This window comes from Mustela lutreola, chromosome 1 (assembly GCF_030435805.1).
Source record: "Mustela lutreola isolate mMusLut2 chromosome 1, mMusLut2.pri, whole genome shotgun sequence".
NCBI classification, from domain to species: Eukaryota; Metazoa; Chordata; class Mammalia; order Carnivora; family Mustelidae; genus Mustela; species Mustela lutreola.
Window position 1 is genome coordinate 275,937,932 of NC_081290.1, and position 27,314 is coordinate 275,965,245.

General features: G+C 34.3%; 2 protein-coding genes across 2 annotated transcripts; both read left to right on the forward strand.

The window, feature by feature from the left end:
* Nucleotides 1-6,629: 6,629 nt before the first annotated feature.
* On the forward strand, nucleotides 6,630-7,568 carry LOC131822620 (olfactory receptor 1052-like). The gene has a single exon (XM_059158907.1). It carries the CDS (start codon nucleotides 6,630-6,632, stop codon nucleotides 7,566-7,568), a length of 939 nt encoding a protein of 312 aa, XP_059014890.1.
* A 10,212-nt stretch (nucleotides 7,569-17,780) lies between these two features.
* Nucleotides 17,781-20,262, forward strand: LOC131822622 (olfactory receptor 1052-like). The gene is made up of 2 exons (XM_059158908.1): nucleotides 17,781-17,817; nucleotides 19,292-20,262. The coding sequence occupies exon 2, from the start codon at nucleotides 19,324-19,326 to the stop codon at nucleotides 20,260-20,262; it is 939 nt and encodes a 312-aa protein (XP_059014891.1). The 5' UTR covers nucleotides 17,781-17,817; nucleotides 19,292-19,323.
* Nucleotides 20,263-27,314: the final 7,052 nt, after the last annotated feature.

Consider the following 27,314-nt stretch of genomic DNA (forward strand, 5'->3'; position numbering starts at 1 on the left):
TTGATTTTCTTAACTTCTCAACCCTATATACTTTTCATAGCCAGCAAAGAATGTTTTGAACAAATTGGCCCTTCACCTAATTCTTTCTTTCCTATTCCAAGGTGGTGTCTTCCATGATTTCTACCACACTATGTCAGTGATCCTTTCCATTTCCACTAAAAAGTGCTGTTGACATGATCCCTGACATTGCTGCAGGAGCACGTATTTAGGATTTAGGATTGTGAACATAGCAAAAAACGGTGTAGTGACACTTGATGTCTTTTACTAAACCAGGAACCAACCCATCTAAGATTCCTCCAAGAGAAGATGTCCAAGGATGGTGATGTACACTTTAGACAACCATCTGGGTTTTTCCCAATCCAGAAGGCTGCTGATGTTGATATATATGCAACACAAGTCATGAACCAGGATGCATATACCTCCTTGGCTGCTTAACAGAATAATTCTGAAGTATCAAATTTTCCAGGCCAAGCATTCTAGGCTAAATCACTTGCCCCCCACAAAAACTGGGTGGTCTTCTTGATTATATGGTATAGCATAACAGGCAGACTTCAGTTGTTTTCATCAGCTCACTTACTTCATCTAATAAAAAGACCACCACCGAGGTTATAGTTAGATCTTTTTCATTTCTTAGAAACCTAAGAAGCACCGCTCCTTAACAAGGCTAAAGTGTGGTGTTGAAATTGTAGGTCATAGAAGAAGTATGGAAACATAAGGATAGTTAAGCGACAAGTCCTAGAGTACAGAACATGTTCACATGTGGCTGACAGGGGTGGACACTTGTCCACATAAAGAGATTAGTCTTATAGTAAGTAAGATGTCCTGTGAGTCAAGCAGCCCATAGCTGTTATCACCATCATGAAAATAAACAATATAAACAAGGCTAAAATCTGTGGCTACAGTGTAAAACTGGGTAATTTTGCTTAGAAACATTTTCCAATGACCATCTGGGCGGGGAAGGTACACAGAATAATGACCACCCAAAGATGTCAGCTCAACACTTATATGTCGGGAAACATCAGCATCCTCGTGACTTGTTGAAGATCAAGAACCTCTGGTCCAAACCTCATAAGTGAAAATACAATAAATAAGGCAGGAGCCTAATCTACTAGCTCAGGCTTTATGGTTAAGGAAACATCATCTTTTTTTCCTGGCTTAATCAGGGGAATGGAGTCCAGTTGCTGATGTTGAAGATTTTGACATGTGACTTCCCTGCTTCCTCACCTCAGCACTTTCCTTTACTGTTTTCACATTGATCTGTAGCTGATTTCCATATAACACTGCAAGAGGACAGCCTGTAAGGAATCACTCCTGAATAAGTTAACCCTGACCTGCCATTTCTAATAGCCCATCTGTCTTAGCTTTTTATATTAACAAGTACCACTTCACATTTCACTAGTGAATATATTTTCACAGAACTTATGTCAGCCACTATGATCAGTTTGAATGCTGGCATCCATTTATAGAGGAATAGGCAGTGTTGATTATTCTGCTTATGGTGCAAATTTTTCATTGATTATTCTGGAATGCAACTCAATTATTCATTTATATCTGGCACCTTCAGTTATTCACTCATGCACAATCTTAATCGATCCCTTCATATTTTATAATTTTTACAACTGTTATTTATTTCTACCTAAAACTGTAAAGATGGTGAGTACAGTAATATAAAATAGATTCAGTTTTTCACCTAATCGTTAATGTACAATTTGATACACCAAGCATTCTATTAGGCTCTACTAGAGAAAGACATAGAAAGATTTTGACTATGGTGCTCTGACAAAAGTTTTGTACAAGGAGGTAAAGTCTGGCTTGATCTATAAAACAAGGTTAAATGTCTGTGATCTTGAATGGGAAGGAAGCTAAATGTAGTGTTTCCCAGACATGGGTCTAGATATTGAAGAATGCTGAGTATATTCTAAGAACGGCATGCTAGTGGTTCTTCTTAAATTTTTCAATTTCCAATCCTTACCTGAATAAAAAAATCATTCTTCATATGCTTGAACTTGAAAGTGAAATCACTTTCACTTGAAAGTGAAGGTACTTGAAAGTGAAATTACAAAAGCTTTTAAACTAATGATGGAAATTCTAATGTGTGTTCTAGGGCGCCAGGGTGGCTCAGTTGGTTAAGCATCTGTCTTCAGTTCGGGTCATGACCCTGGATCCTGGAGGAGTCCCACACCGGTGCACCCTCTCTGCTCCTTCCCTCTGCTCCTGCTGCTCGCTCTCTGTCTCTCTCTTAAGTAAAAAAAAAACTGTGTTTTTTTTTTTTAAACCTAATATCTGTCCTAGAGTATCTATTATTCTACAATTTATATTTAGAATCATATGGATATTCTCTCTCACCCTCTCCTCTCACTCTCTCTGTCCCTTCCCCTGGCCCTTCCTTCCTTTTCCCATTCTTTCCCTCCTTCCTTTTTTCATTCCTTCCTTCCTTTTGTCCTGTCTTTCTGTCTTACTTAATACTGGATTTCATAGATGCATATAGAAAGATACATTTTTTAATCCAATGTCACCAGAATTCCATAAATGATGTGTGAGAAGCTGAATATAATGAAGTTTTCAGTGTGTAATCAGCAATTAATAGAGTGATAAATCAGTATGTCAAACTTCAAATATCATTTATCTAAAAGCTAGAAATTAAGGTGAAGAGTTATTTTGTTTTGGAATATTGAGAAAATTATTCCCCATCTATTTCTTGAAATGTGAATTATTTGTTAACTTCAAGAAACACTTTTCCACGCAGAAATGTCTTTTCACTACCAATTTTCTATTATTTTATTCAACAAGCAATGTTTTGCTGTAATAGACATAAAAAATCAACTTTTCTTCTTGCATTTTGATTCAGAGTGCAAAACAGGATAGTCTAATTATAAAGCTAGCAAATTATAACAATCGCTTCTCTAAGGGTTCTTTAAAATTGCCATAGTATATAATCTTACTTAATTAAACTGATTTTGTTTTCAATTGAATTTATAGATTTCTCTTTATTTTCTCAAGCATATTGGTCAACAAATTAAATCAACACAAGAATATGAATGCTTTATATTTTAATACATGGCTATATTAATATGGTGAATTCCAAACTGTCTTATTACTTTATACTTTCTAAAATAATACTAACATTCCCTTTAATTTTCAACAAAACAGTTCTAGGTCAGTTTCTGATTATGTATTTGAAGTTGGTTTAGCAAACATGATCAGTCTGATAATATAATATAACAAGTTTTCTTAAACTGTGGGTTTTGTGAATTTAAGTTTATCATTTTTATAATAAATCTAACCTTCCTTGTATCCAAAATACTTCCCCAATTTTGAAGGAACTAACCCATCTCAAGAAAGTCAGAGATTCCATTTCAGAAAACTTAAGTTGTATACCAGCCAAGATATTTTTGGCCAGCAAATATAGGATTTTCTTCTTGCCATTGACACTGATCCCTTGTTCGAGTTATTGTAGCAATGACTTCACAAGTTATGAAACAGTTGGTTTTAGAGTACGTGCCATTGATTTGGCTACATTTAACCATATTGCTTTTTTCCCTCCTGCTTCTAATTTGCAACTCTAATTCATTATGTAGCTAATTCCATTCCTCACTTACTGTTTTGTTGGATTCCAAAATTCTTTTCTCTCATTACATGGCAATATATTCTATTTTGTATCTAAAGACACTCTAATGTTGATTTATTGGAATCTTCACAACTGCATATAACTTGTGATAATTATTTGGTTTTTGTACAATATTTGGATTGACATGACTTCATGCTTTAATCTATCTGTATATATTGTGACTTATTCTGCTTTCATGTTAAAATTAACTACACACCTTCACAAAACCAATGACCACCTTCTCCCAAACATACAGTAATAAATATATTATTTATATAATTAAAAGAGCTAAATATAAATTATGCAAAAAGCTAATAAAGCTATGTGATATATATGTAAAATCTTCACAGTGTCTTATGTGTCTACTCTTCAGTAGAATGGAAACTACAAAAGAATTATAAGACATAATCCACAGTTCTGTGATGTCTATCGAATTATTAGAGAAAAGAAAAGCATACTGTTTTATACAAATAAACCGAAAAGAGAGTATAAAGTTCAATTAGCTCTGTATGTGTGTATGTGTGTAAAATCTCATAAATATGTAATGCAAATTATTGTTAAAGTTTGGAGAGTATGATATCCTCCATTAATATATATCAACTTCATAAGGAACCAACGAGGATGATAGAACGTGTGTGAATGTCCCCATTTTATGGGAAAAAATATATAATCTTGGCTGTTTCATCATTAGAACATTTGAAGATTTGTCTGGGTAACATATATTTCTTTAGTTCCTACATTGTATTTATTCTCTGTTTTGTGTCTATACCCCAAGGTGTATGAGTGATTTATTTATAAAAGAAAGAGTGGGGGCGCCTGGGTGGCTCAGTGGGTTAAAGCCTCTGGCTTCGGCTCAGGTCATGATCCCAGGGTCCTGGGATCTAGCCCCGCATTGGGCTCTCTGCTCCGTGGGGAGCCTGCTTCCTCCTCTCTCTCACTCTCTGCCTGCCTCTCTGTCTACTTGTTATCTCTGTCTGTCAAAGAAATAAATAAAATCTTTAAAAAAAAAAAAAAGAAAGAGTGAAGTTTTATCAAAGTGAAGGCAAAGGCATCTAGAAGACCTTCAGGGGAATGATTATCTCCAGTCTCCAGAGACCAGAAAAGATGCTAATCATTCAGCCTGTGGACATCTAAGATTTACATCCACACATAAGCTACAGTTCATGTCCCCAAAAGAAAAGCAACCAAATATTAAAACATCTCTACCCTCAGGAATTAGTATTTAAAGAATCACGAAAACCTAGTCTTCTCACTAGATATTCTGCTTATTCTGGACTTCGTTTTGTTGTGAATATGTTTGAGAAGTGGTGATGTAGGTTTATTTAAAACTTTTAATATTTCTTATCTCCCTATACTAAAAGAATCTCTCATCAGCTGTACGATTTCAGTATTGTTTCCAAATAGCCAGAAAACAATGTCCTTACTTGTGGGTTATTTATTTTTCAAAGTTTTCAAAGGTTCCCATTTTATGGGAAAAAGAGCAATATTTACATAATACCTACATTCAATATTTTCATGTATGCTTGTGTATTTATAGTATTTAATATTTTTGTATGTAGTAATGTAAGACTAGTTAAACATTTATGGAAAATTCTTTTTAAAATAGAATATCTGAGAATTACAATGTATTTTAACTATACAAGGAATGCCATTCCTTTCATATCTATATAATAGTATTTGGGAAATGTTTTAGATATAATTTTATTTTATAAGTCCAATGGTAGTATTTTAAAAATTAGTTTCTATTTTTCTTGAATGTGTCACTGTATCCTGTCTCTAGTACAACCAGGGCATGCACACAGACATTTGATTCTCAGAGCTTAAGACTGTTTTTGCTACAACAAGCTGATACTTCCCACTACAACCCCAGTGTGCTGGGATACAACAGACTTCAAATCAATGTGTATTGTTTTTAAATTAGACTACCTGAGCTATAAGGCTGTTGTTGATAGTGGATTTTTACATTTTTATTTGTGATTATTGTTTAAGTTTTATTTTGGGGGGTGTTATCTGATTTTTTTGCTTCCTTTGTCTTATAAGCAAATTTTAACCATGAACTATTCAGTATATGTCATTTCAAATTATAAGTACATATATATACTTATGAGGTTATAGAATTATGAATTTAAATATGTAAAAATATTCCATATAATGCTTAATCAGTTATATATTTATTTGTGTATAATATTTTATAATAACAAGACCTATCTGATTGGTACAGTTTCAGTATCTTGCTCTCACACCCTGCCCCTTGACATTGGGTTTTTGGGGGGATTAGAATTAATGCTGATAAAAAAGCAAAGATGCAAGGTGAAGTTATCCAAAGATGCAAAAGAGAAGTGCTTTCAAATCAATTTTTTGATGGGCCCTAACAATATTAAATGAAGAAAAGATTGTTTTACTTCTTCCTCTCAGTTCAGCTCTTACGGAGAACACAGTCATTGATATTCCAAGTGCAGAATCTGAGAGAAGGTGAGTCATAAAAAAGTTCCGAAGTTTGAGATTTGGAAAAGAAAGGGGTTGGGCTGCATGTTATGAAAGTCAGCATCGTGAGTTAACCGGGTGTTGAAAAGTAGCCACAGTTTGGCCAGAAGATGGAGGAATAATTTCTATCACAAAAAGCCCCAGTGTATACACGATATAAGCAGAGAACTTGTCTATGCCCTAGCATGAAATAGAGTTTGGTATAAGGCATATTTGGGTTTGACTGTCAATTTTACCAATTAATATTTTCTTGATCTAAAAGAGTTTCCCTCTCTCAATATTTATGATGTGGAAACTAAGAAGCTGGGCATGAAATCATTTCTAGTTCCAAGAATTTGAGTCACTGTAAGTAGATTACCTAGTACATGTATACCCCACTGCTGAAGTTAATTTCTTCTCTTCAACCAACTGCAGGGTAATCATAAACACCCCAATACTATTACGGATATTGGATCATGGAGGAAACTGTACGTATATCTTTTTCATCTGAGTGATATCACCTTGTTCTGCAACTGAAAAGCCATATAAACCTGAATGCATGGCAGGTTGGAACCATACAGGGGTGAAGGAATTCCTTCTGGTAGGTTTAACTGAAAACCCTAATTTGCAGATCCCTCTCTTTTTGCTTTTTACCCTTATTTATTTCACCACTCTGGCAGGTAATTGGGGGATGATTATCTTGATCTGGTTAAATACCCAACTTCATACTCCAATGTACTTCTTCCTTAGCAACCTCTCTTTTTGTGATATCTGCTATTCTACTGTCTTTGCTCCAAAGATGTTGGTCAATTTCCTATCAAACCATAAGTCCAGCACATTTGCTGGTTGTGTTCTACAGAGTTTCTTTTTTGCAGTATACGTAACCACAGAGGGCATCCTCCTGTCTATGATGGCTTATGACCGCTATGTGGCAATAGCTAATCCCTTGTTGTATACAGTCATAATGACCCAAAGGGTTTGTGTTCAGATGGTCCTTGCATCTTACCTGGGTGGGCTCATTAACTCACTCACACACACAATCGGTTTGCTCAAATTAGACTTCTGTGGTCCTAACGTTGTGAACCATTATTTCTGTGACATTCCCCCTCTTCTGAAACTCTCTTGTTCTGATGCCCATAACAATGAAATGCTGCTTTTAATATTCTCTGGGGTCATTGCAATGTTCACTTTCACTATCATTATGGTCTCTTATACATGCATCATCATTGCCATCCAGAGAATCCGCTCCGCTGAGGGGAGGCGCAAAGCCTTCTCCACTTGTGCCTCTCATCTGACTGCTGTGACATTGTTCTATGGGTCTGTGACCTTCAGTTACATCCAGCCAAGCTCTCAGTATTCCCTGGAACAGGAGAAGGTCTCTGCTGTGTTTTATACGCTGGTGATCCCCATGCTAAACCCACTGATTTATAGCTTACGAAATAAGGATGTGAAAGATGCAGCCAAAAGGTCAATATGGTGGAAGAGAACTCCCACCTGACCCAATCTTTTCAATGGATTTGTTAACCTAACATTAAATAGACAGGCTTTTCTTAAAATTGTGTCACAGACACAAATGCCCAAAAACTGTAATCAAGGTAGACTCATGAAATTGAAGATGTGTTGAGATTGACAGGAAGACTGAAAATCACTGTATTTTATCATTCGTTGTTTTGTGACTTAACAATTTCATTCTTTCAAGAGCTAGTACATCTTTTTTTCCCCTAACGAATTCTGATGCTATACTATGAAAGAACTCACCACAGATTAAAAGACTCTGACATTGATTCAAATGAAAAGAACACCCCAACAATAGGGATTTATTAAATGCATTCTTATCTCAGAGGAAAAGTGAAATAGCCTTTTGGCATGAATTTCTGGCATCAGATCTTTGTTGTTGTTGTTGTTCTAAAAATGCTATCATCCAAGTAAAGACATATATCTCCATTTTTGTATTTGAATTATATATCTTAGTGGTATCCTAGAATAGCTATAGAAAAGAATAACTGTCATTAGTTATGATTTATTCCTTCAACACACTTCTGTTTAGTACCTTTACTTGTACCAGTTACTCTGTGAGAGCCAAACATTAAGACATGTAAGATAAGGGGCAAAAGTTGTTAGAGAAACAAATAATGGAGGGATACGGTAAATGAGTTTTCAAAATATTGTGTGAAGATGAAGGCTTTACCCGATGTTACATCTCAAACTTTTGGAAAGTATGACTGTGTACTGGATAATATAAAATAATAGTATGTCATTACTATTATAAAGAAAGATATGTGTATATAAATGAGTATATGCACACACACATACATATATACGTATAGTAAGATAGAGATTAAGAGACTGGTGAAATAAATAAGCAATTGCAGTTAGTATCTATAGGGAAGGAACACAGGAGACATCATTTAAATATTCTTGCAAATCTCTTATTCTTGATTCTGTTCTATAAGTTTAAAATGCTTCAAATTTTTTTTTAAAAAGTTAGGAAAATATGCACTTTTACTTCTGTATCAAAAGAACATCTATGCAAAAATAATGAAAAAAAGCAAGAAAATTTAAGACATCTGATTAATGAATTGAATGGGTTTTGAAGAAAAGAGAGTTGGAGGGCTTTATATTTCAGAGAGACGTGAACTTGGAGATGCTGGCTGACTTAGTCTCCCTGAATCAGGGTACACTTAAGAATGCAGGTGAGGACTTGCATGGAGGGCTCTGGAAAGGGTTCAGCAGACTCAGGAGAGGTCCAGACAGAAATTTTCCAGGTTTCAGCACACAGGGACATTTCTTCTCAGGGAATTAGCCATATTCTGGGTCTGATCAGGCTTGAAGACCAAGTAAACAAATAAACAGAAGGATGCGCATGTAATAAACTAGATAGATAAATTAGATATATGATAGATGAGGATAGAAAGATGATAGATGATAGATAATGATAGATGATGATAGATAGATAGATAGATAGATATAAATGAGAACTTCTAGAGGCACCTGGGTGGCTCTGTTGGTTCAGCATCTGACTCTTGCTTTCGGCTTGGGTCATAATCTCAGGGTCTAGAGATGGAGTCCTGCGCTGGGCTCTGTGCTGAGCATGAAGCCTGCTTAAGATTTTCTCTCTCCCTCTCTCTATGCTCCCCTCTCCCTTAATAATAGATAAATAAATAAATAAATAAATAAACAACTTCTGAGAAGCAGAGATAACGTTTGGTGTTCTCCTAAGCAAAACAAATATTAAAATTGCTGTCTATCAAAAGCAGGGGCTCCTGTGCCCTGTAGCTGTTTTGGGGGAAGAGAAAACAGTGGTCTTCTCAGCAGTTATTTGGCCGGAGGAGTTGAGCTGGATTATATTGGAGCTTAAAACACACAGCTGTTTCCCTCTCCTCCCCTGCCCCACCCCAAGAAACTGGATGGGATGGAAGGTGGAGGGTGTAAAACACTGGTTTGGGTCACAGGGGTCCATGGAAATCCCCCACACTCTTGCTGTGCTTAGAAAACACAAAATCTTGCTGGAAGGAAGAGCTACCAAAAAATGTAATAAAGGTTTCCTCCCCAGAACGTTTGCCAGATTCTGATCTTGCTGTAAAACAGGCGAAAAGGGCTAGAGTTTTCTTTGTGTGGCACTGAAGATTCAGATGTTTGCAGATTCAAATGGAATTGGAAAGACAGTGGTATTTTTTCTCAGTCTCTAGGTGCTTGGTTGATAAGGTCTCACCAGAGGTAGAGGGCTGCGTCAGACACAAGGCTGGCAGCCTCCTCTAAATATTGGCTGCAGTTGATGTATAAGCATGCCTCCCTTTATTATGCTTCACTTTATTTAACATACTAGCTACTGTGTTTTTCTTACAAATGGAAAGTTCATAGCATCCCTGCATGAAATAAGTTTATCAATGTCAGTTCTCTGACAACATTTGTTCACTTTGTATCTCTGGGTCACACTTTGGTAATTCTTGCAATATTTCAAACTTTTTCAATATTGTCATTTTCATTATAGTAATCTGGGATCAAGGATGACAATTCACTGAAGGCTCAGAATGGTTAGCATTTTGTAGTAATAAAGTGTTTTTATTTTTTATCAAGCTTTTGTTTTAATTTTTTTTAATTTTTCTTGTGTTGTTTTTAAATTAAGGTGTGCGCACTGGCTTTTTTAGATGCAATGCTATTGCACACTTGCTAGACCACAGCATAATATAAACATAACTTTTATGTGTACTGGGAAACCAAAAATCTCAGTTGACTCACTTTATTGCAGTGTTCTGGAACCAAACCCACAATATCTCCAAGATATGCCTATATAGGACAGGGAGCTAAGTTCACACCACCAAAGAATTAAAGCTTAATTTTCTATAGTGTTTAAAGCTAGAGAGAGAGAAAAGTGCAGCTCTTAACCAATTATCTTGGGAAAGCTACACCCAAACAGGGAGAAGGCAGAAGAAAAATGAGGTCCAACTTCAACCCCATGCAGAACCAGCACAAATAATATTTGAATTAACTTAGCTTTTCATCTGTTATGCCTTTTTAGAAAGAATGAAGCCCTCCCAGGTGGAAAGTAATGCCATCTTCACTTCTATGTACCTTTAATCACATGCAAAGAATGAGAATTATTTTTAAGAAGAGTAAGAAAGAGTGGGAAAACATAGCAGGGTCACATAAGAGCTATGAATCTTAATTTTAATTCATATCATACATGAAGATTGATTTAAGATGGATCATAGAAGTAAATGTGTAAAAGATGAAAAAAAAGAGCCTCTAGCAGTAAACATAAGTCTGTGTTTTCATAACATCAAAATTGGCAAACATTTTTCAGTAAGGATATACAGGGCACCTGGGTGGCTGAGTTGGCTAAGCATGTGCCTTCGGCTCAGGTCATGATCCCAGGGTCCTGGGATTGAGTCCCTCAGCAGGGAAGGGAGTTTGTTACTCTCTCTGCCTGCTGCTCCCATGCTTATGCTCTCTCCCTCTGACAAATTTTTAAAAGTCTTTAAAAATAAAAAAGGATATACAAATAGTAAAATAAAAAGAACAATGGGAAAATATATCTCTTTCATTTATTCTTTCTTTCTCCAATTTTAATTTACACTCCAGTTGCTTAACATACAGTGTAATATTAGTTTCAGGTATAGAACTGAGTGATTCAACACTTATATACAATACTCAGTGAGGTTTTGTTGGTTTTAAATAAAGATTTCTGTCCCTGGAAATACATCATTACAAGACTAAAAAGGCAAGCCACAGAATAAGAAAGAATATTCATAGAGTGTATACTGGCAAAAGATTCATCCAAAATATATTAAAAAGATCTGCCAGTCAATAAAAGACAAATAGGACAACTGAATATGGAAAAAAAGCAGAAAAATGTTTATATAAAAGTCATTCAAAATAACCAGTAAGCATGTGTAAAAATGTTTAAACTCATTGTTCACACATTTCCAAGAGGTGTATGAAAATGGTTCAGATATTTTGGAGAACTGTCTGATGGTAAATTGAATATATAGCTAACTCATGTTTCAAGATTCCCTAGATATGAGTGTGTATTCACAAACATACATGAACAATAATTTTTTCAGAAGTTTTATTCATAATATTTATACTTACAAACTAGAAACAAAAACCTGACCATTTAAGAGAATAAATTAATATATTTTGATATATTCACAAAATGGAAGACTAAACAGCACTTTTTAAAAAAACCACTGATGTACACTAGGGTAAATGAATGTCATAATGTTATGCTCTGTAAAGGAAAGCAGAAACAAAAAGTCCATATGTTTAAAATAAAAAAAGATAGAAAAGTCCATGTGTAGGATTCCGTTTGTGTAATGTTTAACAACAGATAAATTTAAGTTATGGTAATATAGCTATGAGGGAGCATTCTGTAGTGTTGGAAATATCTGTATCATTATGATCAGTGTGGTGTTTATGCTCATGTACATATACAGAAATTTGAAATAAATTGTATACTTAATTTCAAGGTGTTTTACAATGTGTGTGTATGTGCATGCATGTATGTATAATTCTTGAACAAGTGCTCAGAGGAAAAGACAGAAAATGGAATTTCAATGAAAATATGGAAAGCAAAGGGAATGGTAAATTGGAGATTTGAGGGTAATTATAAAATGTAATTGAATTTTGACTGTACAATAATATTTTATTAGGAGGTTTAAAATGAATACAACATAAATGCATAGAAACAATAATCCAAAAGCAGTGTAAATTAATGGGACTAAACCTTCTAAGGCTTTAATAAGAGAAATGAAATAAGGAACAGAGTGCATTGTATTTACTATTTCAAATTGCATAATTTAAAACAGAAGGCAATCCATAACACAGCAAATGCAAAAGTTAGAACAATAAAAAATACAAATTGAGACATCTTAAAAACTTAATAGATAAAATATTTCTTAAATAGGACATAAAATGTTCTGACGATTAAGGAGAAATTAAGGAACACTGAATTATATCGCTACTTAAAATATATTTATAGGATGAAAAAGTAAACCAGAGTCAGTGAAAATAGTTTCCCTACATATTTATAAAGTATAATAAAAAAATATAATGAAATCTTACAAACAAATAAAACTAAACATAATAGAAAAAAATTGGGGACAAGGGGGCAAAGTACTTGTAATGCACATGACACAATAAATACCAAAAATCTCCCAACTTCCAGAAAAATAAAGGAAAGTTGCTCAGCTTTATTAGTAATCTGGGGAAAGAAAATTAACCACAATAAGATATGGTGATACAAGCTGTATATGATATCAGGGGCACGTGTCATTCAGTCGGTAGAGCAAGTGACTCTTGATCTCAGGGTTGTGAGTTTGAGCCCCGTGCTAGGTGTAGAGATGACTTAAAAAAACAAGATTTTTTAAAAATATATACAATATCAAGTGCTGAAGAGAGGAAGCAGCTACAACACTCATAAAGCAATGATGGAGATGTTACTCACGACAACTTTAAAAAATAATTGTCGGTCCTTAACAAACCTGCACATACGAAATGCAGAGAGTCAATGCTGTGTTATATGTAAAGTATAGCTCTTAACAGAAATTTACAAGACCTACAAAGAAGCAGAAAAATGTAATACACTGGACTCGAAAAAAAAGAAGTTAGTAGAAACTGAATGACCCAGATATTTGATTGAGCAGAAAAAGAGTTCAAAGTACTATTATAAATAATATGTTCAGATAACTAAAGAAAATATATAAAAAATTAAAGGAAAGTGTTATAGTAGGTATTCATCAAATAAAGCATCTCAATTTTTAAAAAGGATTAATAAAAATAACAAATGAGAATTCTGTAGTTAAACATACGGTAACTGTAATGAAAAATTCCACTAGAAAGATCCAATGACAAATATGAGGTGATAGAAGAAAGAATCAGGGATCTTGGAGCTAAACCAATGGAACAAATATGAAAAGAATGAAGGAAATATGAAAAACAAATATGAAAATAATGAAGAACAAATATGAAAAGAATGAAGGAAAATAAACAGCCAGGGATTTGTATGCCACCATTCAGTGTATCAAGAGATACATAGTGCAGTTCCTGAAGAGGGGGAGAAAAGAAAGAAGTGAAAAGCAAAGCAAAACAAAATAAATCAAAACCTGAAAACAAAACCTGGACAAAACTGCGTGTGTTTGGTAAAAAAAAAAAAAAAAAATTCCAGTCAACATTTTACTGGAGCTTCCTATCACATAACATATAATACACTAAAATACATAAAAATAAGTTTCAAGAATCACAGACCTGTACCCCTAAGACAAAAAATACATTATATGTTAATTAAAAAAGAGTATATACTTAAAAAAAAAAAGATGAGCTTAAATGTGAAAGATAGAACAGTTCAAAAGTGAGACAAAAATACATAAGGAATAAATGAACAATACCAATAATGGAACATATAAAATGAATGAACAATACAGAAGAAAATAATACAAAATAAAATGAATAATACAAAACAAAATGCTAAAGTCATCCAGATAGAAAAGAAGCAGCACAATTCTCATTATTTTCAGGTGAAATTATAATGCATCTAAAAGACAAAACCGGGGCTCCTGGGTGGCTCAGTGGGTTAAAGCCTCTGCCTTTGCTCAGGTCATGATCCTGGGATCGAGCCCCACATCCAGCTCTCTGCTCAGCAGGAAGCCACCTTCCTCCTCTCTCTCTCTGCCTGCCTCTCTGCCTGCTTGTGATCTCTCCCTGTCAAATAAATAAATAAATAAAATCTTAAAAAAAAAAGACAAAATCAATATACAAAAGTGAACTGTTTCTGTCTATTAATAGCAAATGATCTAAAAACTAATAAAATATTTCCATTAACAATAGGACATAATAGAGGCATAAATTCAACAGCAACAAAAAAAATCAAGACAAGAGTAAAATCATGAAAAGTATAAAAAATTGCTGAGAGGAATAGGAGATCTAAATTAATAGCAATTCCCTATTAATGAATTGGAACACTCCATTCTTAGGTATTTATCCGGGAGACATGAGTAATCATGCCCATTCAAAACTTCAACTCTAGTATTTACAACTGCTTTAAAAAAATTTTTTTTTCTTTATTTATTTGAGACAGAGAGAGCATGGAGGGTAGAAGAATAAGAGGGAGAGACTATCCAGCAGGAGTCCAATGCAGGCCTCCATCTCAAGACCCTGAAACCATGACCAGAGCCAAAACCAAGAAGAGGATGCTTAACTGACTTAGCCACCCAAATGCCACTACAACAGCTTTATTCAAAGTAGCCAAATATTGCAAATAATCCAAGTGTCCATTAAGAGGTGAGTAGATAAACAAAGTATACTAATTCGTACATTATCAAGCAATAAAAAAGAAAGAACTAATGATTTATGTAACAATGTAAATGTTTCTAAAAACATTATTCTGGGTGGCTCAGTGGGTTAAGCATTTGCCTTTGGCTCAGGTCACAATCCCAGGGTCCTGAGATTGAGACCTGCATTCTGCCTCTGTCTTTGTCTGTCTCTCTCTCTCTCTCATGAATAAATAAATAAAATCTTAAAAATATATAAAAATAAAAATATCATTCTGATTGAAAAAATATTCAGACCAAAAAAACTGTATTACCCCAATTTTGTGAAACTGCAAAAACAAATCTCACAAACATAGATAAACAACTGATCAGCAGTTTTTTGAGGTTGAAGGTCAGAGATTGGGGTTTCTTAGAAAGAGAACAAGATATTCTGGGGGTTATGGAAACATTCTGTTTTGATTATAGTAATAATTGGTCTGGAGCATATATTTGTCAAAACCCATAAAATTATACATTTAAACTGAACACTGCTTATTGGATCATAATTATTCCTCTTTTATTTGAAAAAAGTTATTTTCTAAAATATAACACTTCAATATTTTTGTTGAATAACTTATTTAGTAAATTATTTATTTAATAACTTAAATAAATTTTCTTTATTTATAATTTATAATTAATTAATTTATAATTTATTTAATATTTACAATTTAAATAAAATTATTTAATAATTTATTTAATAAATATAATTTATTTAATGCATAATTTGTATTCATTAATATAATTCTGAATTATATTTTCACAAGAAGTCTTCTTTCATGACAGAAAATCAATAAATATATACTAAATTCATTTCAAATAATGCTGGGAATTTTTTCTGTATGTCAAATTCAATTGTACCTCTATTTATGTGCTAAATATCAATTTTTAAAATTTAACATATCCGTTTCTATTGTTAATAAAGCCATTAGATCTTATCTGGGTCTCCATTTAAGTATCTGATGATTGGTATGAGGCCATTTCCCAGAAATAAATGTTTTAAAGACAGCATTGTATAGGACTCCTGGCTGACTCAGCGGTAGAATATTTGACTCTTGATCTTGGGGTCCTGAGTTTGAGCTCCATGTCCGGTGTAGAGATTACAAAAAAAAAAAAAAGAAAAGAAAAGGGAAGGAAGGAAAAAAAAACAAGAAAATAGTATTGCATATAATCTCAGGGGATTAATAGATCTGCAGAAGATAGAGAGCATGATAGGGACTTTCTAAATATAGTGTTTTATTTTGTTTTGTTTTTTCCCCTATACTGAGTGCCTGTGTCAACAAAGGAAAGACAAAACAGCAGGTTTCAAAGTAAAGAATCAAGTATGTGTGTTTATTTGGGGATTTAGGGATTGCAATCCGAGGGAGAGATTTAACAAAATCAAAAGTGTGCTTTGGAGAAACAAAGGAGGTTAAAGTTTTTAGAGAAGAGAGAGGAAATTCACATAAGTCGTTTTGAAGGGGATGAGATCCGTATGCCAGAAGCGCTGGTAGAGCTACAGTTACACTCGGCTGTATGGGACAGGCTGCTAGGCAGAACTGTGTTAATGCAGAAAGCCCATTTCTGTCCGTTTTAACATAGAACACATCCCCGGCTTCTAGCCCCACCTTTTCAATGTCCTCCCCACTCCATTTAAGATAATCCTCTAAGGGGCGCCTGGGTGGCTCAGTCCTTAAGTGTCCGCCTTCCTCTCAGATCATGATCCCAGGGTCCTGCTCAGTGGGAGGCCTGCTTCTCCCTCTCCCACTCTCCCGGCTCCTGTGCTCTCCCTTGCCATGTCTCTCTGTCAAATAAATAAAATCATTTAAAAAATAAAAAATGTAAAAGGTTAAAAATTTTTAAAAAGTACTAGTTTTCATTTTCTTTGATTTCCTCTTCATAATCCAAGAAAACAAAGGCGTAGATTTTTGTTAACCAGCTGCTCTTCTCCTACCTTCAAGCCCACTGGTGTTTGCGTTTTAGTTTCACGTGTGTGTGTGTGTGTGTGTGTGTGTGTGTGTACGTGGATGTGTGCACATGCGTTTTCTGACAAGCAGGCCCAACTACTGGATTTTCTGAGAAGCTTCTCCTGCTAAAGTATCGAACAGGCATTACTACCTATTCTTTGCACTGTTGTTCAGAATTTATATGTTCTGTTTTGTTTTGATTTTTCCCCTATACTTACTTGGCTCTTCATTTCCTTCTATTCATTCTAACATTCAGGAAATTAAATGCTTTCAGGGAGCCATTAAGGTCCTGAGAGTTTCCTACGTCCCTCAAGAAACACAGAGGAACTTTTAATCATGTATTTATTATATCCTTTTGATTAGAAAATTAACTCTGGGGACTCTATTCCCATTTGTACTAAAGTAAATATATAAATAAAATTTTTGACCGTCTTGCTCTTGCTTTCATACGATGGAGGCCCTGCCTGTGGTTATCATATATTAAAGAAGTTTGAGTTTCAGTCCTCCTGCCTGAAACTACCATCATTTATCCAATTTTTGTATTACTGTAAGTGTTAAACAAATACAACTTTTGTGTATGAGTGATTAATTGTTTTGGGAGGAATATAGAAAAATATCCATTGGAATGAGCAGTTATAAGGTTCCTAAATAAACTAATGTTTTTTTTTTTTTCTCTTACTGGTAAGTAAAACTCACTTATTTCACTTTCTCATATAAATATGTTTACAAATCAGTTAAAAATGAAAAAAAAAAAAAACCCAAGATGAAGAAGACATAAAAATACAGAGTATGGGGAATTTATAACTTGGTCATTTATTCTTACCCCTTATCCTACACATCAATTTCTTTTTCTACATTAACATCAAAAATTTTAGGTAACATCTACTGAAACAATGAAAAATCAATGTTTTAATCAGTGTGGAATGTTCTTCCCTGAAGGATGAATTACATCATGTCATAATTAGATATTCCCATAGGGATTACTTACCTATCAGTGTAGATATTCTATGTCTAACAGTTACCTCATTTTCTTGCTATTTTCAATAATTTTGTAATGTTTTGCTGAGTTTTACCAACTGTACTAAGGAAATAGTGTCTCCCAAGTAAAAGAATAATGAAACCATCAAAAATCTCTCCCTTTATTCTCAAGAGGTAAAACCATAGCCTTGTGAACTGTTTAAAATATTTTTTATTTTCCATAAAATGTAAAAAGGTAGTTATATTTTTTCAGACAAAATGTAATAATCAACCATTGTGTATTCAGTGGAAAAGACATAGTATATTTTAAGAAATGTGTTGCGACATCCAAAAAAATTATAAAAAAGTATCTATATGTTTTATAGGTTTGCTTTATTTTATAGGTTTACATTGCTCTTTATTAGAAAAAGGTTAAAAACTCTGTTTTCTGAGTCTCCTGAGTAAGATATTTCTATTGGATTTCAAAAGCCAATCATTTCTTTTTTAAGATTTTATTTTTTCATTCGACAGAGATATAGAACAAGCAGGGGGAGCTGTGGGAGAGAGGGAGAAGCAGGCTCTCCACTGAGCAGGGAACCCCACGGGGGACTCGACTCGATCCCAGGACCCTGGGATCATGACCTTAGCGGAAGGCAGCTGCGTAACTGACAGCCTCCTAGGCGCCCCTCAAAAGCCAATTATATAAGTTGTTGTTCACATTCTAGCTCAGACTACCCTCTCCTCTCATTCTCTGTGGCATTTTTCTCAGAAACCAATACTTCTGGCTATTTTCTAAGGATGACCTTTTGGATGCTAAGGCTTTGTCTTTCATCACATTCAACTTTCAAAAATATTGTGGTATGTGAAGTAAACATGAAGGCATATCTGGAATTTCATTTTTTAAAGATTTTTATTTATTCGACAGACAGAGATCACAAGCAAACAGAGAGGAAGGCAGAGAGAGAGGGAAGCAGGCTCCCCACTGAGCAGAGAGCCTGATGCAGGGCTCAATCCCAGGACCCTGGGACCATGACCCTAGCCGAAGGCAGAGCCTTAACCCACTGAGCCACCCAGGCGCTCCAGTACAGTTAATTCTTATATTTTGATGTATTTAACATTAGCTACCATTAAATCCAAAGTGAGAAGTTGAAAAGAACTCCTGTGAGAACACAGATTAAATTTCCAACCTTGGTTATTATGCTTTAAAAACCAGATTTTGCATCACATATATTTTAGAATGAATTTCACTTTTTTTTTTCCTTTACATAAAAAGAGAAACATTTAAATGCATCTTGAAGCTTAACACCATAATGTTTTATTTTTTTCATTCATGGTATTTCCTTTTGGAATAGCCTTATAAACAGTACTTGAAGAGACTAGAGAGTTACTAGTTAAATTTTTCTAGTTTTATAGATAAAACAACTGGAAAAGAAAAGTCAACAAGTTGCAAGGCGAGTTAGGAATTCCAAGTAGTCTTGATTGTGTGGCATGATCGTTCTCAATTTCATTTTTCTTATCATTAACAGGTACCAAGAAAAACACACACATGACTGATGTTAATTTTACATTGGTTACGGAATTTATCCTTTTGGGACTGACAGATCGTGCTGAACTGAAAGTGGTCCTCTTTGTTTTGTTCCTGCTGATCTATATCATTTCTTTGGTGGGGAATCTAGGAATGCTCTTTCTAATCCAAATAACCCCCAAACTCCAGACACCCATGTATCATTTCCTTAGCTGTCTGTCATTCGTTGACGCCTGCTATTCGTCAGTCTTTGCACCCAAAATGCTACTGAACTTTTTTGTTGAACGGGAGACGATCTCTTTCTCAGCGTGCATCGTGCAATATTTTTTATTTGTGTCACTCCTTACCACCGAGGGCTTCCTGCTGGCGGCCATGGCTTACGACCGCTACATGGCCATCGTGAACCCGTTACTTTACACAGTGGCTATGACTAAATTCGTCTGCATTGCCCTGGTCATTGGGTCATGTGTAGGAGGCTTAATCAACTCATTGACACACACAGTTGGTTTGGTGAAATTGTCTTTCTGTGGGCCAAATATCATCAGTCACTTCTTCTGTGACCTTCCCCCACTATTAAAGTTGTCATGTTCTGACACATCCATGAATGAATTGTTGCTTTTAATCTTCTCTGGAGTTATTGCTATGATCACTTTCTTGATTGTGATGATCTCCTATGTCTTCATTGTTGCTGCTATCCTGAGGATCCGCTCAGCAGCAGGCAGACGGAAAGCCTTCTCCACCTGTGCGTCACATTTCACGGCGGTGACTATATTCTATGGCTCCATAAGCTTTAGTTACATCCAGCCAAGTTCCCAGTATTCCCTAGAACAAGAAAAGGTGGTATCTGTGTTTTATACCCTGGTGATTCCTATGTTAAACCCGGTGATTTACAGCTTGAGGAACAAGGAAGTGAAAGAGGCTGTGAAAAGAGCTATAGAAATGAAATATTTTCCTTGTTAATTTCATGCCATATGTGTTCCATAATAGCATTTAAGAAGTTCTCTGGATAAGAATATTTATATGAATTTATTAAAGTTTTGAGTCCAAAGGAATCTGAGAGTTTACTTAATGGGAGCCTCCTATTACACAGCAGAAGGAAAACGTCTAGAAGAATAACTACAGGAGATATGACTGGTTATTGTGTAAACTAACCTAAAAACCATAGTAAGATCTAGGCTACTTATCTCTGGACAGTTGAAGATATTTTTGTTCCTGTACATGGGTACATGGGTAGGAATAAATACATACAAATAGATATGCAGGCATATAAACAGACACACAAATAGAGATACAAACACAAGATTAGTAAATAATAAAGTATCTCTTAACTCAGTATCTCTATTAAGCACAGAAATAAGCAAATACTTGTAAAGCAAAGAGGATTGGTATGTGAATTATCCACAAAGCTAGCATATGCATGTTCTGAAATTAGCCTGGATTATTTATAGCTTGACTTTTTTCAAAATAAATGCAAATACTCAAAAATAGTCTGAAAGAGAACTTGGGTTCTCTTTCACCTGTGTGATATCATTCCCAGTGCTTAGTCTGGACCATTTCCCTGATCCTGACTTTGATTTCCATCACTACATATAAAACTGAACAAGACTGAACACCACACTTTTCCTACCACTCCACGTGGTAGGGTTACTAATACTCAAAGAAAACACTCAGTGAAGAATTTGACTTCGTGTTTAGAAAGGAGGCCTCCAAGATACTTTAGGAATCATAAATAACCAGATCCATTTCCCTTTTTCCATTAAACATCTCCCAGAATCTCCCTTAGACTTTAAAAAGGAAATTTCCTTTAAAAAGGAAATAGTATTCTATTCATGAGGAAATCTGTGCTGTGTATTCCAGGTAGGGAAAATATCTGAACCCGTTGTTTTCCCTTTGATTCAAATTGTACATATAGATGGATAGTGATGAAATCGGGCCCATAAATATTGATTTTTCCATAGTATCTCTTCCTCCTAAATTGCTATAAAGTCTCCTTTATATGGAAACAAACCAATGTTCTAGAGAATATCTCCATTTACAAATAAAATTATGTTTGAGTTTTTGAGATTCTTTTAAATATTGAATATTAAGAAGCAACAACGCCAAGCAGCACAGTGAGACAGCTGAATTGTCTTTAAATATTAATGCATGGTTTTACATGACTCATAGATTAAACTTTTATTTTCTTCTTCTCAGTGACAGACAAACTCATAAGTGAATGGCTCCAATATCTGTGAAGGTAGCAAATTGAAATGTGAAAAAAGATACCATATCGGCATCCTCATTATGTTAGAAATGCAAGTGAAAAACTTCATGTGAAAGTTTACTTTTCAGAATGAAATAATCACACCAACAAGAACATCATATAACATTTGTGTGGTCCTTTATAATTATCCAAAATCATGTATTTATTTTTTACTTTTTAAAAGATTTTATTTATTTATTTGAGAGAGAGAGAGAGTGAGAGCACAAGCAGGGGGGAAGGGCAGAAAGAGAGGGAGAAGCAGACGCCCAGCTGGACAGATTGCTCAATGAAGGCTCAATGCGGGGCTCCATCCCAGGACCCAGGGGCCATGAGCTGAGCCTAAGGCAGACCCTTAGCCAACTGAGCCACCCAGGCACCCCTGAAATTATTTAATATATTATTTGAAAATGAGTCCCATAAGGCTACATATATGTGACATTTATGTATAAGAGGCATTCCTGTAAATGAATTTGTATTAAAGTTTTGATTTTCAGAAAAAATAAAAAGGTGAAATAATAATGATAAGTGAAACTAATTTTATAACATTCTTCACAATTTTTTCAACAAAAGTCAATATCTTATGTCCTAAAGTATCAAACACAAAGTATAACATACAAGCCAGGTAATTAAAACTCATAAAAACAAATTGAACTCATCCTGTTACAATACTCACTTCATAAAATAAGGGACTGGCCAGGATGTAGATAAAATAGTTTACTAAGTGGACATGAGTGGGAGGGGTGTCAGTATATGGAACAAAAGTATGATATTTGTTTATGTTTAATATTGACCTTCAACTCATCCTAACAAAGAGTTACTGTATTACAGTATATACAGTAATGATATTATAATATGAACATTACCTGAACACTCGAATAAGATTTAAAAAAAAATCCCTTTCTTAAATTGTGAGGCAGATGAAGGGTGTGTGGAAGATTTGTAGCATGAATATTGGAAAATGAGTAATATATTTTATATAATGGGTAATATATCCTATATATATACCTGACTCATATATATACATATATGTGTGTATATATATAATTTATATATATATATGTTTATATATATATACATATATACTTATATATGTATATACACACACATATTAGTAAATACAACTCAGTTAAGCAGATTCCAAATATCCTTAAGTGGTTAATATGCTTACTCAATTAGAAATAAATGAGTACTTCATGCATGAAATACCTGATGCTATTTCTTCAAATTCCACATAAGATATCAGGATACCAAATTGAGAATGGGCACTTTTAGCTCCAATCCTTCTATCCCATCCCTAAAATCAGTTACTGCTCAACATCAACACTTGGAGAAATCAGGACTCAGCAGATGTTTATCTAGCATGACTTTCCTCTCAGCTCACAGAGAATCTCTATTAACTGTGTTATTATTATTTTTTTTTAATTTCACATGGTTCGACTTGGAGTTTGTAGTTTAAAAATTGACCTAACTCATCAGAGAAATAAGTTGCTGGCACTATGTGGACAAGTCATGAGTACATTTGCATCATGGTCATGTTTGTTATTTTTTTATTTATTAAGAGACCCACAAGTCAACATTCCCAAGATTTGAGATTTGATCTTGTGCTCTGAATGCAATAGTAATTGCATCAGCCGCAGCTCTGATGGCCCTTTTCAGTTACTCCTTGGTCAGTTATGGCTTGTGAACAAATTGTGACCCTCAGCATTATGGATATCTAAGAAGCATATTGTCATCCTATCAAAACCCTAATTTGCCATAGAATGCCCTCTACAAATGGTCCAATGTTTGTCACCCTTCCCCTATAAAACCAGTTTGTTAAATTTTACCAATTAAATATGACTTCTTTTTTTTTTTTCAATTTAAGTAAGACCCATCTCTTTCTTTAGAGTTAGTATCAATTAGTCTTAGATATGTCTTATGAAGTCTTAACATTCATATATTCTCACTCTTCATTCTTAGACTGCTTAGATGTTCCCTGTTTGCTGAATCAGACCACCGTCCAGAGGGGTGCTGAGTGGCTCAGTCGGTTAAGCATCAGCCTTCAGCTCAGGTCCTGATCTCTGGGTCCTAGGATCAAACCCTGCTTCAGGCTCCCTGCTCAGTGGAGAGCCTGCTTCTCCCTCTCCCTCTGCTACTCCCTCTGCTTGTGTTCTCTCTCTCTCTGTGTCAAATAAATAAATAAATAAGTAAATAAATAAATAAAATCTTGAGGGGGTGGGGAAGAATATTATCCTGAGTCTAATTTTTCTCATACTGGATATTGTCTATCTTTTCCACTATTTTTCATGCAATATGGTTTCAAATTTCATCATTATCGTGTTCACTCCTAGTTTGTCGATATTAAAATGCTGTATGGAATAAACAGTAAAAGCAGCACTAATTTTTACATGAGACAATCATTGTATTAAGATATTGTCTTACCATTTCCCAAAGTCCACACTCAATTATTCTGAGGCATGTATAATGTGAATCATATGGATCAGGATATTCAATTAAATAAAATTACATGATTAGAGGTAATTAGGAGTTGTGAAGTGCCTGGAACATACTAGGCACTTAATAAATAAAAGCAACCCCAATGAGTATCTTACTTAATATTTCTTTGCCAGAGAAAAAACAATATTCTTGTTAGTTAAATTAATTATAATGTTCCCCGTGTGTTAGTCTGTTTTAGCTATTGCTTCATTTTAATATCATTGCAAATTCTCGCCACCTTGCTCTTGTACAGTTGTGTTTGTTGGTTTGGTTGCATTTGATCTGTATCAGTGACTTATTTATGCTTATTTGCCCCTTTTTTACTGAATGTAAATGTCTACCATTTTATTCTGATTTACCACCTTTTATGTTTTTCGTTCTATCCTCCAAGGAGCAGCTTACTTAGAATTTCTAAAAATTACATTTATGTTCAACCACCACAGTGATAAAAATGTTAAACTTGATATTTATTTTAGTGTCTTAATTTGTTCAATGATCTCTTATATTAAAAATGTATGAACACACACACATTTGAACTCTATCTAGTGATTACTGATTGCTTCCCCTTCTTTTGGGCTATCTCAAATTGAAATATATGTCTATTTTCCATAATTACTAACCAATAATAATACATGTATATAGAAGCATATGGTCATCAACAAATGGAATTTAGCCCTCTTTAAAACTAAAATAAAGATATATATATATATATAATTTATATATATAAATAAAAAATATATATTATATATAAAGATATATATATTATATATAAAGATGTATATATAACTAAAATAAAGATATATATAATACATATTATATATATAACTATATTATGTAAATTATGATAAACACTGATGGAGTTCATTTTTAATAATTTAGGGGTTGTTCTGCAGAGGCTTATATAGTTGAGACAGGAATTTATGTGACAGTTTTCTCTAAAACTGAGAAATGGCTACATCCATGAATTGCTACAATTTGGAAAGATAGTGCTGGGACTTTACCTTCCCCATGTCTCTCTTTGCTCTTTTAATGAAACATAGTGTCACAGAATCACTGGGGATTCCATCCTCCAAAGACCCTCAACCAAATAAAAGCACAAGTCCGGAAACTGAGAGAAAGGTCTAAGCGTCATCTCAAAACCAGGTAGGTGTTATATTTATGTGTTCTAACAAAGGAATTACAAATGCCTCTCCAGTTTTCAAAAACAGCAACTCTTAATACATGCTATGAATGGAATGTGAAGAAAATCATCAGCTTCAAATCCATTCAAATTATTGAGATAAGTGAAATAGAATTAAACCATTACCACATCAGATAGCTCTCTCTTTTTCTTTCTTTCTTTCTTTCTTTCTTTCTTTCTTTCTTTCTTTCTTTCTTTCTTCTTTCTTTCAAGATTTTATTTATCTATTTAATGGAAAGAGAGAAAGCACAAGCTGGGGGAGCAGCAGAAGGAGAGGGAGAAGCAGGTTCCCTGCTTAGCAGGGGACCTGATGCAGGGCTTGATCCCAGGACCCTGAGCTCATGACCTGAACCAAAGGCAGCTACTTAACTGAATGAACCACCCAGGTATCTCATCAAATAGTTCTCTTAAAATAATTCCTGGGTCTGGGGTGTCTGGGTGGCTCATTCAGTTAAGTTCCAATTGAATTTTGGCTCAGATCATGATCTCAGGATGATGAGATCAAGACCTTTGTATGGCTCCCTGCTCAGAGGGGAGTCTGCCTGAGATGCTCTCCCTCCCCCTTTGCCCCTCTGGCTCATGCTTTCTCACTCTCAAATAAATCCTTAAAAAATAAATTAATTAAAGTGTTCATTCCCTATTTTCTCAGGTAGCTGTATTTAGAGCTTCATATAGTTATGTAAATTACAAAAGGAAATTTATTTAAAGAAATTCTTTAAAATTTAAGTTTAATTATTACAAGCTGCGAATTGTATTAAATCTGAGAGAGTGGTGATTTTCGCCCTGTTACCAGAGTTAATTCTTAGATTCAAAGATTAATTTATTCTGTACAACCAACTTTACAGTTAAAGAAAAATGGCATGAAAGTCAGTCCGGATGAAAATTACTACTTATTAAATGAAAATCAAAGAAACACATACAAAATCAGTGACTTAAGAGGGACCTCATCGTCAAAATAACAAATTGGATTGTTTAAAGTCAAGGGAGGCAGGCAAAGCTATCTAAACAAAATGAAACAAACAAACAAAAAAATCAAAGATCCAAAATATTATTTTAGTCAAAAGCCATTTGTCCAGTATGTCAATAGACAGTCTGGTGTCTGTTTTACTTTGATTATACAGCAAATATTTAGGGGCTGTGCCAGACAGTTTTCATATATTTTCTTATTTAATTATCACAGCTACCTTCTGAGAAAGATTCATAGAGGAAATGGCAGTAAAGCTAGAAACTGAGACTTAGACATGAAATCACAATTTAATTGAGCAAAAATGAGTATGTCCTTCTTTTTCACCTCTGGCATTTTAGTAAAGTAGACATGATCAACGCAATCTGGTCCCAAGGTTTGCAACATTTGAATTGTTACTAACTTTACACCACACTGTGAGTAAAGGGCAGAGATCCAAGCTCATGTCATTCTCCTTTTTATTCAATATCAGGGAAATATTATTCCCAAAGCCTAGATTATGAAACACCATATTCATTAATGTTCAATAAAAAGATTCAATTGTCAAATTAATATGAAGCATGCTTTATTTTTATTTCTTTTATTGGAAACTCCCAAAGTGTAACAGTCCACCATGTATTCCTATAAATCTTGGAGTGAAAAAAGCTTTCCTCAAAAATTATTTAATCCTGTGTTTCTCTAAAATACCAGCTATTATAACCTCATTTTTTATGTATACTGGAATTATATAAGAAAGCCTAAAATAAAATTAATTTAATAATCCTTTTCTTAATAAAAATCTGCATCCATGCATGATCTAATGTACCTAAAGTATACGCATTGTCTTTGAAATTAGACTTGAGGTCTTTTGACTGCAGAGATCAAAAACATATTAAAAAGTATCTTGATTCAATCTTTAAAAAATGTCTGATGGACTAAGACACACCGTTGGCTAATACATGCTCTTGGAAATAAGAAAATGAAATAACAAATATCTGTTGGAATAGCAAAGAACAATTTCCTGGAACAAGTGAGTTTTAAGAAAGAAGTAATGTTATGTAGAAAATGATTACTTTTTTTCACTCTCTATTCTAGACATCCTTAATTCTTTTTTTTTTTTAAAGATTTTATTTATTTATTTATTTGCCAGAGACAGAGGGAGAGAGAACGAG

Bases quoted from the DNA above. Each gene is read 5' to 3' on its own strand.
- LOC131822622 (XM_059158908.1), top strand. From the start codon at position 19,324: ATGACTGATGTTAATTTTACATTGGTTACGGAATTTATCCTTTTGGGA.
- LOC131822620 (XM_059158907.1), top strand. From the start codon at position 6,630: ATGGCAGGTTGGAACCATACAGGGGTGAAGGAATTCCTTCTGGTAGGT.